The sequence below is a fragment of the Mustela lutreola genome, chromosome 10, assembly GCF_030435805.1.
Source record: "Mustela lutreola isolate mMusLut2 chromosome 10, mMusLut2.pri, whole genome shotgun sequence".
NCBI lineage: Eukaryota > Metazoa > Chordata > Mammalia > Carnivora > Mustelidae > Mustela > Mustela lutreola.
This window is the reverse complement of record NC_081299.1, coordinates 36,112,738-36,134,126: the sequence shown is the minus strand read 5'-3', so window position 1 is coordinate 36,134,126 and position 21,389 is coordinate 36,112,738. Positions and strand designations below refer to the sequence as shown.

Below are 21,389 nucleotides of genomic sequence, written 5' to 3'. Positions count from 1 at the left end.
CAAAAATGTTGAGCTGCCTCCTTCCCGTGTTCTTAGCGGAAGCTGAATAGGAGGGTTCTCTGCCTCCTTGCTTGACCTCTTAGAATGTATACCTGTTCTTGTGGTCCATTCAGTGTCACATTTTCCTCATTTTTGTGCTTGTGGTGGTGATTTTGCTGTTTATTGAATAATGCTGAAGTGCTATCTAGTGTCTCTGAGCACAAGAAGGCTGCAATGGGCCTTATAGCCGATGTGACCAGAGGCTGGTAGGAACGTAACCCTGTAGGAGCGTTGGCTCCATTTACTAATGTATATGTGGTGGGGACTTTATTAGACTGGGACTACTGTGTATAATGAGAACTGACTGTATATGAAATAGGAATAATGATAGAGTAAGGTTGTGGGATTAATGAGAGAGTGTTTATAAAGTACTGGGTGCTCTTTGGCACCACAGTAAATGGTTAAGAAATATTGTTAATATTGTCAATGTGGGGCGCCTGGGTGGCTCAGTGGGTTAAGCCACTGCCTTTGGCTCAGGTCATGATCCCAGGGTCCTGGGATCGAGTCCCACATCGGGCTCTCTGCTCAGCGGGGAGCCTGCTTCCTCCTCTCTCTCTCTGCCTGCCTCTCTGCCTACTTGTGATCTCTCTCTGTCAAATAAATAAATAAATTCTTAAAAAAATATATTGTCAATGTGGGTAAATGAGAAAGCCAGGAAGTAATTTTCCCCTCCTCAGAGTTCCTTTTTCCTAGGGGCCAAGCTGAGGTTTTTCTGGCCCTTGGGCTGGACCCATGGAGAGCACTGTGACCCATGGGGTGGGGCAGGGGACCAAGACCTATAAAAAAAGAGCACCGCCCTTATGTGGACTCTATGTCATAGAGGCTGCAGCTGCCCTGTCCAGGCGCACCCTCGGCACACTACAGAAGCTTCCTGTGCCCATGGGGCCTTCTCAGCCTGTCCGTGCCCCTCGGCCCCGGGGCCTAAGCTCTCCCTACCGCAGGCCAAGGCTAGGCTGGCCTCGGCCTCGATTTCCAAAGATGTTCAAGCGTAGCCGCAGAACATACCGGCAGAAACCCCAAGGCCCAGCTGCCACCCCTGCAGCCACCAATCCTGCCACTGTGGCCACAGATATCAACAACACTCCTACCACCACCACCAGTGTGTGGATCCTTCCGCCACAAGGTTAGCCAAGGGCCTCCTGGCAGGGTGGGAGTTCGGAAAACCAGGGATTTCAAACCAAACCAGTTGGGAAAACCAGGGAAAACCATTCGTTTTCCCCCATCTTAGCCCTGCAGAGGCACTCTAGGGGGGCATACCCTGTGTGAAATACCACCCTCAAAGTATGGTGGGGTCTCAATGGCAGACGTCCTAAAAGCTGAGAGCCTTAATGGAGGGTGTATTGGCTGAGAGAGGAGGGCCTGGGGAACTGTGACTCTTAAGAACAGTGGAGCTTCCAGGACTGCTGTCTTCCTCACACTCTCCCTTCTCCTTTCTCTCCTCAGTTCTCAGACACCTCTGTCAACCTGGCAGCTTTCTGATCTTCTAGAAATGTCCAGAAACTAGTCCAGAAGCTTGGCTGGCTCCAGACCTGCATCTCCTAGGGGCCATGGGTGGTTAACAGCAGGCAAATACAATCATTTCTGTTGCAGCTGCTTACTCCACTGTAAGGGGTTTCCAGACAACTATGCTGGGTAGGAGGGTGGGTTTGGGGGCTGAATGCTCCCAAGGACAGGCTTCAGTGCAGACAGCTGGGATCACAGTTAGACAATGGAAGGACAGGACAAGGTCAGCAATGCACACCATTTCTCAACGCACACCTCAGCTTTTGGTCAGCCCCATGAGGTAGGGGGCATTTCCCCCCACTGCACAGGGAAAAGGGTTTCCACAGACATCTTGGAAGTTACAGGGAGCCAGGTCCTTGAGGAGGGTGGTAGAGGCATGGATCAGACAGGGACCGGATGAGAGATTTTAGGACTTGAGTCTAACTCCCGGAGTGCTTCAGTGTGAGCTGTATGTGGCTCTGTGGCTGCGGTGTGTGTATGTGAGGCCAGGACAATGGGAGTGTGAATGGACGTGTGGGTGGGTGTGCCTCCTTGCATCCAGGTGTGTTTGTTAGGGTATGTGTGTGCCGGAGGGAGGCATCCCGGAGAGGAATGAAGGTCAGGAATGGGGTGTGGGCAGCCTGAGGCAGGAGAGGGTTGCTTCTGGGGAGGGCAGGCCACCTTCAACCCCTGAGCTATTCCCTGAGGCCAGTGTGTTCCGGGACTGTCAGCTGCGCTGGGCGGTTAGGGGTGGGGCGAGACCAAATCGAGTCCAGAAAGGGGGAGGGTGCTGAACTCCGGCCTGGGGATTTTCCATTTGGCTTTCTGAGTGTGTGCCCATGTGTCATCAGGTGTAACTGAATTGCTGTGGGGTGTGTCTCCATGGCGTTGTGTCTTAGTGGCGGGAAACACTGTGAGGGACTCTTCTCAAAGGTGTCACTGTATGCATGGGTGTGTGTCTGGGGCTCCCCTTCCCTGAGGGTTGGGGGTGGGAATGAAGCCTGAAAGCCATGGCCTGGCCCCCTGGGGCTTCAAAAAGCCTGGGAGGAGAAAGTGAATTGTCTCTGTGTCCTTCGATTCCAAGGCTTGCCAGACACCAGGACCCAGAGAGGCGGGACCAGGCAGAGACGTCATTGCCACATTGCACCCAGACTGCGCAGGCTGGGGGATGAGGCTCCTTGGGTGTGGGGGAAGTGGTGTTGAACCTCAGTCAAAGCAGGAAGATGGCTGGGCTGCTGCCCAAGGCCCACCAAGGGGCCCACACGTTTAAAGACACATGTCACAGTCCGTGAACATATGCAGACATGTAAACAGAAGTAGACTCACATACACACAATGCAACAAACACAGGTGCATGCAAGTACAGGCTTATAAACAGAGCTACACACTGCCACTAATGCATGTGGACCTCCCCAGCTGGCAGATGCACCCACACATACACATGTTTATGAAAGAACATACACTACATAAACATGCATGCATCTCGAACGAGCACCTAAGCATATGGACACATGCAATCACACTCATGCAACCCAGGCACACACAGACACACGCACACATGCAGACACACTCACCAGACTTCCCTGCCCCTGCAGCCCTGGAACCCAGAAGCTTCCCTCCCCTAGAAGAGTGGGTGTATGTGTGTGTGTGCGCACACCCTTGTGTCTGTGTGTATCTGTGTCTCTGAGAATGTGTGTGTGTGTGTGTGTGTGTGTGTGTGTGTGTGTGAGTGTGAGAGAGACCGGGTCTGGGGGTGGGGAATGCTGAACTGTGGGAACCTGATGACATCATCTCTTCTGGCTATTTTTAGCTCCCTCTGCAATGACGGGCTCCTCCAGGGCCCCTCCCCTTCCAGGCTCCCAGAGGCAGCCGAAGCCAGAGGGTACCCACCACTCCAGTCTAGGTGACCCCTGCATGACTGGGTACTGGTCACTCGTTCCCACCCCACCAGAGCTCCCTGGGGGTTGAGAACACCAGAGGAAGAGGCTTGGGCCATGTGGCAGCCTGGAGCAGGGGCCTGGGTTAGGTGAGCAGACCTGGCTGGTCTCTAGCACCTAGGGTTCCTCTGCTTCTGCTTTTCAATCTGAAACTCGGTCTCAGTCAGTAGTGCCTGCCATGTGCCAGGGAGGGTGCCAAGTTCTGGAGATAGAGCAGTGTGCAAGACAGCAGGATTTCTTCCTGGGGGGTGTTACAGCTCGGTGGGAGACAGACATGAGACAGATTACACAGGTACTGCACCAGGCTGTGGCAAGGACTCCGAACATTGGTGGCAGGGGGACTTGGTCTGGGATGATGTTCTCTGTCTCTTTGTAGCTCCTGGAGATAACCTGAGGGAACCAGAGGGGCACCCTCCCCAACCTTGCACCTTCTACCCTGACAACCACACTCCAGAATTCCATAGAGCAGAGCTTCCTCCTCGTACCCCAGGAAGTGCTTCCAACATTGCCTCAAACCAGCATCCAAGTGGTGCCCCCCCCCCGCAATTCATGGTGTGGTTCTTTGGAACCTTCCACGAGTGATCCCTTGGAGCCTGTCCTGAGTCCTCCATCTGTAGATGAGAGGGCAGGGCAGGCCCACACCTCCTAAGGCCCGGGCAGCAACACAAGGAGATGAGAGGCTGAGGGAGGAAGAAGCGCTAGAGGCACAGATGTGGGAAGAGCGATGTGGGAAGAGGGATGGGGTCAGGAGGGGAGGACAGTGGCCTGAGGGGTCCTTGTCCAGAGAAGGCTTCCTGCTCCAGCCCACCTCTGGGCAGCCACCAGAAAATCGGGTTTGGCAGCTTCAGCAAGAGCCCAGAGGCTGGAGGGGAGGTCCAGACAGCTCCAGGGAGGCTGCCTGGGGGCAGACTCATCTTCCAACCCAGAGTCCAGTCAGGCCCCAGGCTGAGCAGTCCTGTTGGGGTAGCATTTTATAATACTGGGACCCTTTGGAGTTGGAGGGAATAGCTCTAAGCTGCAGGCAGGAGTCTGGAATTCTAGTCCTTGTCTACCCTAAACCCTAGTGTGATCCGTGGAAAGTCCTGCCCCCTTTCCAGAAAGGAGTGCAAGAAGGCAGTCTCCCCATCCCCAATTCCTGCCCTCTGGTTTTCCTGGGAGTCTGACTCAGGCAAAGAAACACAAAGTTTGTGTTTGGGACAATGGGTAAGGACGGGAACCACTGCCCCCTGGGCGCCAGGCTGGAGGTCACTTGTCACCAGTGGGTCAATGACCGGAAGCTTAGCTCCAACCCTACAATGCTATATGGGTCACCCCACCCTTACCAGTACCCTCACCCACACCCCTACTTCCGTCCTCTGTTCCTTCCTCACCTTCAGAGAAAGCTCCCCGGCTCCCTGGGGAATCTCCCATACCTACTTTGCTGGCTCCTTGCCCTGTGCTCAACCCTCCCTCCCCCTCTGCCCACTTGACCAGGCCAGTCTCCCAGTTAACTTTCTGGCCCTGGATCCTGGGGCAGGCCTGGGAGGAAAGGAAGCTGAGTGGAAGACCTGCCCAGGAGCCTACTTTTCCTGCTACTGTCAGATATTCGAAGCCCCAATGAGGAGTTTGGGAGGAGTGGGGTGGACTGATTGCTGGGGACTAGGACTAGGCTGTCCTGGGCATATTCCAGCCCGAGGGAAAGTGGGAATGCTACCTTTTACCCAACAATCTTCCTGTGCCTTCAGCGAATACAGAGAAGAAAGCCCAGAGCTGAGACTTGCGTCCTCTGGAAAACAAACACAAAAACCCAGGACAAATGGGTCCTGGTTATGGTCACTAAGTCCATGATAAATTCATGAAAACACAAAAACCATAAAATTCTAAATGCATAGAATCCACAGTCATGGAATCTTAGCATCACAGAATTCTAGAGTGGTGAAATCTGAATTAGAGTCAGAAATATGAAATTCTGGCATCACTGATTCCCAGATCTCAAGGTCAGAGTATCCTCGAATAAAGAAGGCTTGAGAAGTCAATTAGTGAAACCCTTACCTTCAGGTGAATGTCTAAACTAGAGGACGGGCATTGGCGGCGGGGAAAGGAGTTCATACATGAACACTGAGGAGGAGGCAGAGAGCTCAGGACACATGAGCTTAGAATAAGTTAAGAAGCCTGCAATAAATCAGACAGAGGACAGACATCTTCCAAGAGAACACATTCTTGATTTCTGAGGATGAGGGGAGTGGAACACCAGAAGGGGGATGCAGAGAGTGGAACAATAGAAACAAAGAAAACATAGCCTAAAGAAAATATTATCAAGTAGCCTAGCCAGTCACAATGTAACACCAGTCACAATGCCTCCCGATTTCTCCATGACTGGGGTTAACAGCAGCCCAGGACATTTTTAAATGTTAGTAAGACATCTTATCACACTGGAATGGCAAGCCACATCTGGCTTTTTTGGGAAGAAAAATACTAAGTAGAAAATATTCTGTATACCACAATTTTTGGGGGCTGCTGGGAAGAGCCAACTCTCCAAAGAGGATGTTGAGGGGTGCCTGGGTGGCCCAGTCATTAAGTGTCTGCCTTGGGCTCAGGCCATTATCCCAGGATGCTGGGATTGAGCCCCACATCATCCATCATCATCATCAGGCTCTCTGCTCAGCGGGGAACCTGCTTCTCCCTCTCCCACTCCCCCCTGCTTATGTTCCCTCTCTCACTATGTGTCTCTCTGTCAAATAAAGAAATAAAATCTTTAAAAACACAAAAACAAAACAAAGAGGATGCTGAGCTGTGACCAAAAAAGCCACGCTGTGGGGTGGGGTGCGGAGCCCCTAGCAAGGCCTTGGTAAGGGACCCCATGGGGGAGGGGCATCTCCCTGGGGTGGTGCCTGGGAGATGGATCTCTACAGAAAGAGCCAAACTGGAGGCAGCACGTGGTATGGGGACTCCCGCCTGATTATGGGGTTGGTTACTCAGTAAACTACACGGATATTTACCTAGCATTTCTGGGAAACTACTGCAAACTCAGGAACCCAGAAGGAGCATTTCCAGAGAGAGGCAAATGCCAAACTCTTCTGGGCATGGAAAATGGGGCAATGTCAGCTGGAGATCCTCTTGCTCGGCTGACTGTCCTTGGATTCAGCTCAAAACCTCAGCCCCAACCCCTACCCACATCCTCATTTGCTTCCCTCTCCCTGCTTGCTTGCCATTCTCCCTACCTCCATCTGCTGTGTGACTTTTGGCAAATCATGTCCCCTCTCTAGGCCTCAAGCCACCTTTGCTTTCTTTTGAAGTTGATAATTGGGCCCTAAGCACAGGTTTTAGCATTTTATACTCCTGGTTTTGTCCTGTTCCCTTTCAGATGTCTCCGTGTTCAGCTTTCAGACAAAATGTTAGACAGCTTCAGGGTAGAAAGCAGGGAATACAGAATATAAATAATGCTTACATTTGACATCCTATATACGTCAGTTCCTATGACAGGTGTTTTATAAATCTTACATGATGCCTGCAACCACCCTGTGTATATAAATCATTGCTCCCATTTTATGATTGAAGGAACTGAGGTTCAGGGAGGATAAATAACATGTCCAAGGTCATTAGGCGAGGGAGAACTGGAATCTCAGCAATGGTCTTAATCTGAGGGCTGTGGTTTCAGATTAGCATTACTCCATGTAGCTTCAACAGGTCAAATAAAAACCCCTGGATGGAAGTTCAGGGAGCAGTAGTCCATGTGGCCGGCCCTAGGTAGGTAGGGAGGTCTGTTTAGGGAAGTGTGCGGTAGGGGCTGACACCCTGTGCTGTGAGAAAAGCTAACTGAGTCTCTTCCTATTGGGTGTTCCCACCTCAGACTACTGAGAGCTGGACTGGGGCAGGTATCTGCGGGATCGGAATAGAGAGAGAGGGGTGGTCCTGGGCTGGTCTTCAGGGGCTTGAGAGGCTGCTGCCACTGCTCCTGGAGAGACTGTGTATGTGTATGTGTTGGGGAGGGGCGGTGAATGGGGGCTTCTTCACTTTCTGGGATGGCCTAAACATCCTCCCCCCCCCCAACGAAACTGGTTTTCAGGGCTCTGGAAGAACCTGGTCTGGGTGTTGGGGTGGGGCTGGGGGTACTTTCCAGCTGGGATAGCATTGTGGTGCCTTGGCATTAGACTCAACTCTAGGAACCTTTTGGATCCCTAAGCTTCAGCTACCTTGCACAGTTGTCTCTATTAACTGACTCAGCGGAGTGTAAGAATTTCAACTGGAGCCCTGACTTTTGCCCTTCCCAGGGTGGGTCATCACAGGAGGCTTGGAGATCTGGTAAGTCATTGGCTCACAGCAGGCAGGCAACCCTGACGGCCATCTCATCCAAATGTTTCACCATGAGGGTGAGGGAGGAATGTGAAGTCCTGAAAGGGAGCAGGACCTGCCAAAGATCACACAGCAGCCAATGCTGTCCCCACCAAGTATCTGGCACTCCCCTTGGCACCGAGGACACAGTTAAGTCTCCTTCTTCAAAACTTGCAGCCTAATGCTTGGTAGCCCACTGAGAGAAGTGTCAGGGTTAAAAGAGAGGTTCAGACTTGGGACACTGGGGGTTTAGAAAGGCAGGGGTACGGACCCCTACAGGCTTCACTGAAGATGTATAGCTGGTTTTGGAGCTGGACTTAAAAGGAGCAACATTTTAGCTGATACAAAGGGGTAAAAGACTTTGTGGCTGAGAAAGCATGAGCTGCCTCACCTAAGGACGCGAATGAATTGTCCTGCAGACTGGCCCATGGGGGTGGAGTGGAGTCTGATGAGCTGCAGTCTAAGCCCGGGCTAGGACCTGAGGTCAGGACTGTTGCTTTGTGAGCACACAGTAGTCACAGACGTGCAGGCCACAGGGATACAAGGGCCCCAGCGGACGAGGCGGGGGATCGCAGGACACCAGGGCTGGGAGATTCTTAGCAGTATGGGTGGGGACTGCTAAGCTCTCCTACCCCCCGGGCCGAGGCTGTTTCCTTCAGTCCAAGTTACACGCGTGCACAGAAAACCTCGGTCCCCACTTCCCTCGATGAGGACCCAGGCCGAGGCTGAGGTCCGCCCAGCCAAGGGGAAGAGATTACTCCCCGCTAGCTGGCTTCCCGCCCCAGGTTTCACGGCGGTGCTCACTCCTTCTCCATTGAAGCAGCTTCCCTCCTACTCCCCCACGGCTCCTAAACCCGCCACGGGTCCGGGACAGGACGGAGACGTCCTTCGCTATAGAACTTAGGTGGCTGCGAGCCCTCCCCTGCTGCTGTGATGCAAATCCGCTCCGGATTTATTCTTGTCCTTTCCGTAAAGTGCGACGCACCCGGCGCCAGCACTTGTCTGGAAGGGCCTCCTCCCGCCCTGACCCAAGGGCGCCGGGGCCTTGAACGGGGCGGGGGGAGGGGACGGTACTTTCCCCAGCCAAGGAAGCAGCCCGGGGGCGGGGTGGCGATGGGAGCCCGGGAATGGGGCGGCCGCCTCCCTAAGCCTGGGGGCGGGGCTGTAATTAATCGCGCGGGGGGGGAGGGGCTAAGGGTGGGAAGCCGGAAGCCGCGGTGTGGAAGACCCGAGATGCAGAGTGGGAGCCACCGAGAGCCTGACTGGGAGTGTGGGGGTGGGAGCACCTTGGGCAGGTAGAGCCCCTGGTCCCCAGATCTGGGCCGGAGCTTTTGGTAGAGAGATTAGAGGTGTAGGGTTGGAGAGCGTTGGGGGTGGAGCGAGGGGGAATCCTCCGGCCTAGGAGGGGCTACCCCAAACCTGAGCGCGGCTTGGGCACCTCACTTGTTCTCTGGTGTCTGTCTGGTCTCTGTACAGTTGTGGTTTGTGATCTGAGAACGATTTCTAGCGATCCTTGTCCTCATCTCGATCCCTATCCTCCAAGCTGTAGTTTGGAGACCTCAGAGGCCCGGGAGCCTGAGGCTACTAGGAACTAGATGGATGCGGGAGTGGGGGTGCTCGGTGCACTCCCAGGAGCTCCAGATTCAGGAAACTGCAGGATTGGTGTGAGCAGTTTATATAAAATGCTATCCAAATCAGCATGTATACATAGGCATAGAGAAATGGTATTTACTGAGTGCCTACTGCATGCCAGATCAGGGGTATTCACCAAATTGACAAAAAGAAGAGTGATTTTTACTTCTTTCTCGGTACTTTTACAATCAGAAAAGAACAATGCAGGTCTTTTTATTGAAGAAAAAAAAATAGACCTGGTTTCAGCACTGCTAAGCCACTGATTTGGCCTTGGAAATGTTACTTTAACTTCTGCAAGCCTCAGTTTTCGTATCCAAAGATGAGGATAATAATAGGAGAACCTAGGCACAGGGTTTGCTGTGAAGATTAAATGAGTTACAAGCATCAAAGGTGCTTGAAACAGTGCTCACACTAAGTGGCAACAATGAGGACACTTAGTTTGGGAGTGTGTGTGTTGGGAATGTGGGAGCAAAAAGCCTTCTGGAAGAATGGAAATCTGAGCTAACTCTTAAAATATGAAAAGGAACTAGTCAGTGGGAAAGGGAGGAAGAGAAGGACATTAATGACAGGAATGACATGAGCAAAAACAGGCTGGTGAGAAACAGGACAGTGAATAAGGGGAAACTACAGACAGGAGGTGGGGAATGGAGATGAGGTTAGAAAGGTAAGCCTGGACCAAACTGGAGCAAGGGGCGGGGATTAAATTTACTGAGACTGGTTTTCTGAGAGCTATTGAGGGGTCTTCAGCAGCAGCAGAAGGAAAGAGCCTCCCTGTGGGGCAGGGTGAAGTCTGGGAGACCTGTGAAGAGGTGGATAATGATGTGAACTACAGCAGGAAGCCCTGGAATGGAAAGAAATGTGGATTTGAGAGATGGGAATGACAGGACTTAGTGACAGATGGATTGAATGGGAGACAAGGAGATGTGAGGACCTTATCCTGATTTCCAACTTGGGTCCCCTGGGTGGTGCAGCAGGAAGGGTAACACATTTGAGGGGAAGCTGAATTCAGTTTTGGACATGCCTGTGACCACACCCCTGGACAGACCCTCAATAATTGGGGTCCTGCCATCCCACCTGGCAATTACTCTGTCCAGAAGATGGGAGAGGTATCATTAGCCACCACTGGCTGTCTGTTCCCTGGCTGCGGCTGGCTGGAGGTCTGGGTGGGGAGGTTGGCGGAGGGCGGGGGGGGGGGTGCTGCCACCACTGGGCTGGGCCTAGGGAGTATTCTTGTGGCTCTGGGCTGGCTGGCAGTTTCTTTGGGTACAATCGTGTTACAGAAGCCTGGTAAGGTTGTCAGGTCCCAGGATGGGGATAGTTCTCTGTGCTGCTTACTGTCTCCATTTTAGAGCTGAGGAAACTGAGGTTCAGGAATTGAGTGGCAGAGCCAGAGAGGGAACCAAGGTCTGTGGGATGTCTTCTCACAGTACCTGCTGCCACATCATCACTAGTGACATTTGCTCCAAGAGGGGCAAGGGAAGTACCCAGAGAAATGTGGGAGAAATGTAATCTGGAGCGGTAGTGAGGCTCAGGGAAGGAGGCAGGGAAAGCTTCCTGGAGGTAGTGCCATTTGTGTTGTCATAAAAGCATTATCTTGTTCTCTGTCTCCCAGGTCAGCAATCATTGGCAATTAGCCATTGCCTGCAGTGAGGGAGACCTTGTCTTCTGAGGGCCCTCTAGGCAGACTGTGTCCACAGAACCTCAAATAGTGGCAGGCTAGAATTCTTGGAGGCATTTCAGGCCTACAATGGGGGCACTTTTACTTACCTCTGGCACCCATCAGCCTGGGCATCCCTTCTGCCCTGGCACTCCATTGGCAGCTGGAAGCCCAAGGCCTACCCATTTTCATATCAGGGTTCAGCACAAGTTTATGGTCCATTCCCAGGTTTTGTTTTACTTAAAAAAAAAAAAAAAAAAAAAAAAGAAGGAAGCATCATATGAGGAAGTGATGGATTCTTTCAAATGGTGGACCGGCAAATACAAGAAAAACTGATCTTTCTTTCTTTTTTTTTTTTTTTAAAGATTTTATTTATTTGACAGAGAGAAATCACAAGTAGTCAGAGAGGCAGGCAGAGAGAGAGAGAGGGAAGCAGGCTCCCTGCTGAGCAGAGATCCCGATGCGGGACTCGATCCCAGGACCCTGACTGAGATCATGACCTGAGCTGAAGGCAGCGGCTTAACCCACTGAGCCACCCAGGTGCCCTGAAAAACTGATCTTTCTGTGAATGATGGGGGAAATGCTGTAAGACACAAAAAGTGTTGCTAACCCTCTTGTGTCACCCACCAAGTGTTTCTCCACAGGTGTCCAAATGGCTGAAATAGTAAGTGGGTGGCCAAATTCTTGGGAGCTAAGAAGGGGTTACTTTCAAAGTAATGTTTAAGTAATATTTGATCATTGTGGAAAATATATGCAAGTAAGAAGAAAAAATATATAAAGCATCTATCGTGGAGAGATAAATGCTACCAGCATTTTTAATATATTTATCTTTTTCATTTCTGGGCATATGTGGCTTTCTTTTACATGGTTAATATACTGTGTAGACAGTTTTGTATCATGCTTTCTTACTCGACAAATTGATACAAATTATCCCATATCATTTAATGACTGCATATTCTTCTATATGGAGCTACATTTTACCAAACCCTAATCCTTACACATATAGATTTTCTTTCTTTCCTCCTTCTTTTCCGTCTGTCTTCTTTGCTTTCTTTTTTACTATTATTAAAACTCTGTGGTGAAAATCTTGGTGCCTAAATCTTTTTTAAAAAAATTGTTTATTTATTTGAGAGAAAGAGCGTGTGTGCACAAGTGGGGTGAGGGGCAGAAGGAGAGAGAGATTCCTGAAGCAGATTCCCCACTGAGCCCAGAGCCTGGCATGGTGCTCATCCCAGGACCCTGAGATCATGACCTGAGCTGATATCAACAATCAGCTCCTCAACTGGCTGAGCTGCCTGGGTGCCCCCTTGGTGCCTAAATCTTTGCCCATATTTTGGATTACATTTTTTTGCAAATTTTTCTAGAAGTTAAATTACTGGGTGAGAGGTTCAAAATATTTTTTGAGATCTTGATATGTATTTCCAAAATGCTTTCCAGAAAGAAAGTTTCCACCGATTATACTCCAGCACCCTAATAGAGGTATTAAAACTAAAAAAAAATCTTGGGGCACCTGGGTGTCTCAGTTGTGGTTGTGATCTCAGGGTCCTGAGATCAAGCCCTGCCTTGGGCTCCCTGCTCTCTATGGGGCGTCTGCTTCTCCCTTTCCTCTTGCCTTCCCCGCACTCTTACTCTCTCAAATTAAAAAAAAAAAACAGGGCACCTGGGTGGCTCAGTGGGTTAAGCCGCTGCCTTCGGCTCGGGTCATGATCTCAGGGTCCTGGGATCGAGTCCCGCATCGGGCTCTCTGCTCGGCAGGGAGCCTGCTTCCCTCTCTCTCTCTCTCTCTGCCTGCCTCTCCATCTACTTGTGATTTCTCTCTGTCAAATAAATAAATAAATAAATAAATAAATCTTATTAAAAAAAAAAAAAAAACAAAAAAAAAAAACAAAAAACCTTTAAAAATAAAATTCTTGCTAATTTGATAAGTAAAAAATGGAATCTCAGTTTTTTGGTGCTGAGTAGTTTCTTGGAGGCCAGAGCAACGTGGGTCTACTAGGTCAATGACTTGGTCCATTTGGACTGGTGAATTCATCTACAGATCAGACTGTCTCCTTCACTAAATTGGTAGGGTTTGGCTATTGTGAATATTTATTGTTTTTACCTGCCTGGAATTCTCTCTTCCTTTGGTTTGCAGTCTCCCAATTTTTTGTTGGAATATCCCTCCTCCATTTTGATCCATGTACTTCAAATGGGCTTCCCTTCCCCCACTCTGCCCAATTCCAGGGATGGTCATTGAGACCTGGCCGCCCAACCAATCATCACAGTAATTGGTTCAGTGATGAGAATTTCTAGTCCCTTTGACACCACCGCCTCCCCCCCGCCCCCGTCCCACCCCATGACTATAACTTTGTCATCTGGCTTTGGAGTCAGAATTGGTTTTAAATCTGGGCTTTGGCCCTGATTGGGGGATTATTTGCCATTTTATATAGGGTGGCCAGAAGAGAACTCATTGGTAAAGTGATATTTAAATAGAGACCCACAAGAAGAGAGGAAGCAAGCTCTGCCTCTACTGGGGGAAGAATGTTTCAGGCAGAGGGTAGAGCAAGTGTGAAGACTCAGAAGTGGGAGTGTGAGGGGCACCTGGGTGGCTCAGTGTGTTAAAGCCTCTGCCTTTGGCTCAGGTCATGATCTCGGGGTCCTGGAATCGAGCCAGCCCCACAATGGGCTCTCTGCTTGGCAGATAGCCTGCTTCCTCTTCTCTCTCTTTCTGCCTCTCTGCCTACTTGTGATCTCTGTCAAATAAATAAATAAAAATCTTAAAAAAAAAAAAAGAACTGGGAGTATGTGGGATATATTTAAAGACCAATAAGGAGGCCAGTGGCTGAAATGATGAATTCATCCCCTGGGAGCCTCAGTTTCTCATCTGAAAAATGTCAATGATAATAGTATCTGTATTTAATTAATTAATTTATTTTTAAGATTTTATTTATTCATTTGGCAGACAGAGATCACAAGCAGGCAGAGAGGCAGCCAGAGATAGAAGAAAGGAAGCAGGCTCCCCGCCAAGCAGAGAGCCGGACGTGGGGCTCGATCCCAGGACTCTGGGATCATGACCTGAGCCGAAGGCAGAGGCTTCAACGCACTGAGCCACCCAGGCGCCCCTAGTATCTGTATTTTAGAGTGGTTGTGTTGAGTAAAGGGGATAATACTTAGCACAATTCCCGGACTTTGCAAGCTATTGTTATTAAGATGTTGGCTCTGTCTTCAACCTTGTTGGCTTTTTTTGTGTGTGTATGTGACTTGTGCTTCTCCTTCCAACCCAGTTCCCTTCCTCTGATTCATGCTCCTGTTAGCCTATTAGCCTATGATCTTCTACTGCAGTTTGTTCATCTGTCACTCATGATTACCAACACCTACTATATGCTACACTAGGTTATAGGACTTTTTTTTTTTAATATGCCTATTGTCCTGTGGGGGAAAGTGCATCTGTACATTAGTATCCACCATAGAAAGCAAAGCAGGCCCAAGAGAAAAAGGGCTCTGGCAGTTCAGAGATGAGCTCATAGAAGGCTTCCTGGAGAAGGTGGCATTTGGGCTGACTTTTTTTTTTTTTTTAAGAGTTTTATTTATTTATTTGACAGAGAAAGAAATCACAAGTAGGCAGAGAAGCAGGCAGGGGTGGAGGTGGGAGTTGGAAGCAGGCTCCCTGCTGAGCAGAGAGCCCGATGCCAGACTGGATCCCAGCACCCTGAGATCATGACCTGAGCTGAAGGCAGAGGCTTAACCCCCTGAGCCACCCAGACACCCTCGGGCTGACTCTTGAAGAAGGGTTTTTCATGGATGTAGATCAGGTAGAAAGGGCATTCCAGAAGGAAGGAAAAGGTGTGAGCATGGGCACAGAGCCTGGCATGTTCAAGTCACAGGTGGGGAAGGGGGAATGGCCTGGTATGGTACAAGCAGAGTGTGTTGGAGTGGGGACAAAATTTTGAAGGGACTTTATTGTCTGGTTAGGGAGTTCGGACTTACTCTGCCAATGATAGAGAGCCATTAAATATTTTTAGGCAGTGGATGATACTGGTCACAATTGTGTTTTGGAATGATCTGTCTGGCTGTTGAGGTGGAGAGCTGGGAGTCAGCAGGGGCATGGGATGGTAGCGTGGACCCGGGGAAGAGGCCATAACAGCTGCCCTGGTGAGAACTGACAGGACTTTAGGAAAGGAGATGGAGAAGGATGGTAGGCAGAGAGAAACAAGATAGTCTAACTGCTCTCTAAGCAGCATCAGGGAACACACAGGAATTGACCAAATATGGCTACAGTGAAATTGTGCAGTTAACTCTTCTGAAATTGGGCTTTGGGCAATTGAGGTCGGCTATTTTCAGTTCCACCCCACAGAAAGACCTTTGAGAAAGGGGAGATGGATAGGAGTAACACATGTCTGCCCCTGGGCACCTTCCTGTTTTGGCATTTGATAACTGCACGAAACTTCAGCAACTCGGGGCACTGTAGCCGACATCCTGTCCTTTAGGGATCAACTTTCTCAACAGGGATTTCTCAAAGCAGCTTGAATTGAGAGGTGGAGAATTGAGTTTTGGCCCTAGGAATGTCAGGCTTAAAGCTCTGTAAACTTGGAGCAGATAATGCTATGATTCCCACATAATCTTTTCAAAAGGCTGTTTTGACTTTCTAAATGATCCATCTATCTGAAGAAAGAAATCAAATATCACCCAAAATTTGATAATTTGGGGGAATCCTAGATCTGCCATGGTGCCTTTTTTTTTTTTAAGATTTTATTTACGGCAGCTGGGTGGCTCAGTTGGTTAAGCATCTCCCTTTAGCTCAGGTCATGATCCCAGGGTCCTGGGATCAAGTCCCGTTGGGATTGGGCTCCCTGCTCAGCAGGAAGCTTGCTTCTCCCTCTCCTCCCTATTGCTGTTCTCTCTCTCTGTCTCTGTCTCGTTCAACTAAATAAATGAAAAATTTTAAAAAATTTTAGCTTTCCTTTTCTTTAAAGATTTTTATTTATTTATTTGATAGAGACACAGCGAGAGAGCGAACACAAGCAAGGAGAGTGGGAGAGGGAGAAGCAGGCTTCCTGCTGAGCAGAGAGCCTGATGTGGGGCTTGATTCCAGGATCCTGGGATCATGACCTGAGCCAAAGGCAGATGCTTAACGACTGAGCCACCCAGGCACCCCTAAATAAATGAAATCTTAAAAAAAACTTTTTTTTTCTTTATTTGGCAGGGAGAGAGAGAGAGAGAGCACAGAGCAACAGGCAGAGGGAGAGGGAGAAGGTTCCCCGCTGAGCAGAGAGCCCTATGATGTGGGACTCAATCCCAGGATCCTAAGATCATGACCTGAGCCAAAGGCAGATGCTTAACTGACTGAGCCACCTAGGCGCCCTGCCAATTCCTTTAAATAAGGAAAGTCAATCCAGACCATGGGCTTCAGGATTTACAGTACCAGCTGGCATAGCATCAGGAGGCCAGGGGGGCTCTGGCCTTAAACATGGGTGACCATTCAATGACCTCCTCCAGTTTTCTCATCCGCAGACAGCAAGGAGTCCTGTGGGCTGACTTTGGGGTAGAGGGAATTGGAGGGAGGGGAGCCAGCAGATGATTATCATAATAGCGCAGCTGAGCGTTTTTTCAGCTACGAGCATTTTTACCCACATTAGCTAATTAACTGATAGTTTGTCCAAGTGGAGATGAGGGATGGTAGGAGACAGGGAGCTCATGCCTGATCACGCTTCCAGGGTCTGCAGGGGACTGATAACGTGACTACGGTAGTAGGGCCAGAGTGTTTGGACAGGGGCTAATGGACAGGAGCTAATTCACAGGCTCTTGGGCCCATGTGCATGATGGTCAGCTGGTTTGCCCGAGACAGTGTGATAAATGCCCCATTCAGTCCAGGAACAGTCACGGTCAGAGAGACCCAGTCAGACACCGTTACTGATCTGATGACAAGTGCATGGGGTATTAGCTGCTTCATCACAGATGTCTTCTCTGGAGAACTGTCTCTGTGTCCAGGAAACTGAATGAGATTCTTCATGGTCAGAGATGTTGCATATGATTTTTTAAAAAATATTTATTTATTTATTTATTTAATTTTAATTTTTTTTAAAGATTTTATTTATTTATTTGACAGAGAGAGATCACAAGTAGGCAGAGAGGCAGGCAGAGAGAGAGGAGGAAACAGGCTCCCTGCTGAGCAGAGAGCCCGACGTGGGACTTGATCCCAGGACCCTGAGATCATGACCTGAGCCGAAGGCAGCGGCTTAACCCACTGAACCACCCAGGCGCCCTGATTTTTTTTTTTTTAAATAGGAAAATTTCACATCAGAACCCAATCAGTGATAAATTTCTGTTTCTATTTACCTTCTATCAGAAAAACCAGAAAGGACACGCACATTTACAGAAATGAGTGTTGGCACACAGTTCATACTAAATCAGTGTAGGCATCTTATAATTTCACATTTTTAAATTCACTTAAAAATTTTATGTATGTGAAACCTACCGTTTTTTTGTTTTGTTTTGGTGTACATTTCCATGATTTAGATGGTTAAAAAACTTAACCATAAAGAGCTAGGTAGTAAATATTTTACGCTTTGTGGATACATAGTCTCTGTCATAAATACTCAACTTTACTTTTGGAATGCTGGAATGTCCGCAGATAATGCATAAATAAATGAGCATGACTTTATTTATGGACACTGAAATTTGGATTTATATAATTTTCATGAGCTATTCTTTTGATTTTTCCCCCAATCATTACAAAATCTCAAAACTATTCTTAGCCTGTGGGCTTTACAAAGACAGGTGGTAGGCTGAATTTAGCCCTTGGGCTATACTTTCTGACCTCTGGCTTTGACCAGGGTTTCTCAGCCTTGGCACTATTGACATTTGGGGCCAGATAATTCTTAGCTGTAGGGGCTGTCCTGCTGCAGAATGTTTAGCAGCATCCCTGGCCTCTGCCCAAAGATGCCAATAGCATCCACTCTCCCTTTGAGGTGTGTAAAACCGTATCTAGACATTGCCAAATGTCTCCTAAGGACCAGAATTGCTCCCAGTTAAGAATCACTGGTTTAAACAATTGTGCAGTCATTTAACCACCACCACAATTAAGATACAGAACAGTTCTTGGATGTGAGGGCAATCTGGCTGCGACATCTGTCTCTGCATTCATCACTAGGGTTGACATGGCTGACTAGGCGGGTATCCCCTCCCTCCCTCACAGCTCCATGTGTGTCCCTCCTGAAGCTGCCAGAACTCTGTCAAGGAGGACGACCTTCCCCCAGTGGAGGACAGATCTTCGGTTAAGGGCGTGCTAGTAGCTGCGTTCCCCCGCTAACACCTCTGAACAAGCTCCCAAAATACAGAACAGTTGTATTGTTCCAAAAAAGTGTCCCTTGGGGCACCTGGGTGGCTCAGTGGGTTAAAGCCTCTGCCTTTGGCTCAGGTCGTGATCCCAGTGTCCTGGGATCAAGCCCCACATTGGGCTCTCTGCTCAGCAGGGAGCCTGCTTCCTCCTCCCTCTCTCTCTGCCTGCCTCTCTGCCTACTTGTGATCTCTGTCAATTAAATGAATAAAATCTTAAAAAAAAAAAAAGTGTCTCTCACGCTACCCTTTTATAGTTAACACCTCCTTCTCTCCCAGTTCATGGTAGTCATTATTTTCTGTTCCTATAATTTTGTATTTTTCTGAATAACATATAAATGGAATCATATAGCCACTCACCTTTCTTGGCTTCTTTTACTCAGCATAATGCATCTGACCTACATTCATATTGTTGAGTGCATCACTAATTTGTTCCTTTTTATTGAGTAGTATTCAGTTATATGGATATACCACAAGGTGTCCATTCACCAGTTAAAAGATATTTGCATGGTTTCCAGTTTTTTGTGATCATGGATGATCACAAACCTACACTATGTTCTGATTTCATTTGTGTGCGTTTTTTTTAAAAGATTTTATTCACTTATTTGACAGAGAGAGACACAGCAAGAGAGGGAACACAAGCTGGGGGAGCGGGGTGGTGGGAAGCAGGCTCCCCACTGAGCAAGAAGCCTGATGTGGGGCTTGATCCCAGGACCCCGGGATCATGTGTGTGGTTTTTGTGGGAACATATGTCTTCATTTTTCTTCTGTAAACACCCATGAGTATAATTTATGGATCATATGGTAATTGTATGTTTAATTTTTCCAAGGTGACTGTATCATTTTAAATTCCTACCAGCCATGGTTGAGTTTCATTTCTCCAAGTTCTTATCAGCACTCAGTATCGTCAGGTTTTGTTTGTTGGTTTGCCAAACTGATAGGTGTGTAGTGGTGTCTCAGTGTAGGTTTTTTTTTTTTTAAGATTTTATTTATTTATTTGATAGACAGAGATTACAAGTAATCAGAGAGGCAGGCAGGAAGAGAGGAGGAAGCAAGCTCCCCGCTGAGCAGAGAGCCCGATGCGGGGCTCGATCCCAGGACCCCAAGACCATGACCTGAGCCGAAGGTAAAGGCTTTAACCCACTGAGCCACCCAGGCACCCCTCTCAGTGTAGTTTTAATTTGCGTTTCTCTAATCATTAATGGTGTTGAGCATCATTCTATGTGTTACCTGTATCTCCTCTTTGGTGAAGTGTTCATATTTTTGGCCCATTTTTTTTTTTTTTTTAAGATTTTTATTTATTTATTTAACAGACAGAGATCACAAGTAGCCAGAGAAGCGGGCAGAGAGAGAGGAGGAAGCAGGCTCCCAGCTGAGCAGAGAGCCCAATGCGGGCCTCGATCCCAGGACCCTGGCCGAAGGCAGAGGCTTTAATCCACTGAGCCACCCAGGCGCCCTTGGCCCATTTTTTTAATGAAGTGGTTTGTCTTCTTATTACTAAGTTCTTTAAGTACTCTAGGTACAAAACCTTTGTTGGATAAGTGATTGGCCAATATTTTCTTTCAGCCCATAGCTTTTCTTTCTTTCTTTCTTTCTTTTTTTTTTTTTAAAGATTTTATTTATTAGAGAGTGAGAGAGGGAACAGAAGCAGAGGGTGTGGGAGAAGGAGAAGCAGATTTCCCGCTGAGCAGGGAGCTTGATGGACCCTGGGATCATGACCTGAGCTGAAGGCAGACACTTAATGACTGAGCCACCCAGGTGCTTTATTTATTTATTTTAAAAGATTTTATTTATTTATTTGACAGAGAGAGATCACAAGTAGGCAGAGAGGCAGGCAGAGAGAGAGGAGGAAGCAGGCTCCCCACTGAACAGAGAGCCCGATGTGGGACTTGATTCCATGACCCTGAGATCATGACTTGAGACGAAGGCAGAGGCTTAACCCACTGAGCCACCCAGGCACCCTAGCTTTTCTTTTATTCTCTTAACAGTGTCTTTTGCAAGCAGAACCTTTTAATTTTAGGAAGTCTAGTTTACCAATATTTTAATTTTATGGATTAAACTTTTACATTTTTTAAATTTTAAAAAAAATATTTGATTTATCCATTTGACAGAAAGAGAGAACGTACAAGTAGGGGAAACGGCAGGCAGAGGGAGAGTGAGAAGCAGGCTCCCCATTGAGTAGAAAGCTGGATGTGGGGCTCGATCCCAGGACCCTTGGATCATGATCTGAGCTGAATTCAAGAGCCACCCAGGTACCCCTATAGATTGTACTTGTATGTCATTTCTGAGAAGTCTTTGCCTAACCCAAGGTCACAAGGATTTTCTCTTATGTTTTCTTCTAGAAACGTTACAGTTTTAGGTTTTACATTTACGTCTATTGAAAGACCCGCGGATCCCCTTACCCAAGAATCCAACACTGCCACTGGATGCAAACAGCAAGAGGTTTATTGTCACGCAGGTACCGGCGGGTGGTCGGCAGCTCCAGCTAACCGAGCACACCAACGGGAGTGGAGCAGGTCTTTTATAGGAAGGTACAAACAAGTTTTGGGTGGGGCGCAACTGATTGGTGGACAGTTTGAACTTTTGAAAAAGGCATACTTGGGGTTTGCGGATTGGCTCCAGGGACCCGGGCGCACGAAGAGAGCGGCGGGAAGTGGGGAATAAGCTGATTGGTTATGAGGGCCCGCGCGCGCGAAAGGAGAGGTGGGGAAGGGGAACAAGAAGGGGGAAGGGAGGAATGCCATCATGGCGTCTCTATTATTTCTATAAGCCACGCGGCTAGAGAAAGGCAAAAGAGCAATTAATAAGCAATTAATCACACAATTGATAACCTAATTTCATACCTAAAAGCCAGCGGTTTACAGAAAAGCAAACAAGCAGTTAGTTATCCTATCTATCTACTAGGGGAGGGGTCTTTCTAGGAGAGGGGTCTTTCACTATGATCCATTTTGAGTTAATTTTTATATAAGGTATGAAGTATATGTTGGGGTTCTTTTTTTTTTTTATTGTGGACATTTA

General features: G+C 48.4%; 1 protein-coding gene across 1 annotated transcript; it reads left to right on the top strand.

The window, feature by feature from the left end:
* The first annotated feature begins 860 nt into the window (after positions 1 to 860).
* P3R3URF (PIK3R3 upstream open reading frame) lies at positions 861 to 1,645 on the top strand. The gene is made up of 2 exons (XM_059137797.1): positions 861 to 1,162; positions 1,483 to 1,645. The coding sequence occupies exons 1-2, from the start codon at positions 919 to 921 to the stop codon at positions 1,524 to 1,526; spliced, it is 288 nt and encodes a 95-aa protein (XP_058993780.1). The 5' UTR covers positions 861 to 918; the 3' UTR covers positions 1,527 to 1,645.
* The last annotated feature ends 19,744 nt before the right edge of the window (positions 1,646 to 21,389 follow it).

Coding starts and splice junctions, on each gene's coding strand:
- P3R3URF (XM_059137797.1), top strand. CDS start 919: ATGGGGCCTTCTCAGCCTGTCCGTGCCCCTCGGCCCCGGGGCCTAAGC. Junction 1,163..1,482: donor GTGGATCCTTCCGCCACAAG/GTTAGCCAAGGG, acceptor TTCTCTCCTCAG/TTCTCAGACACCTCTGTCAA.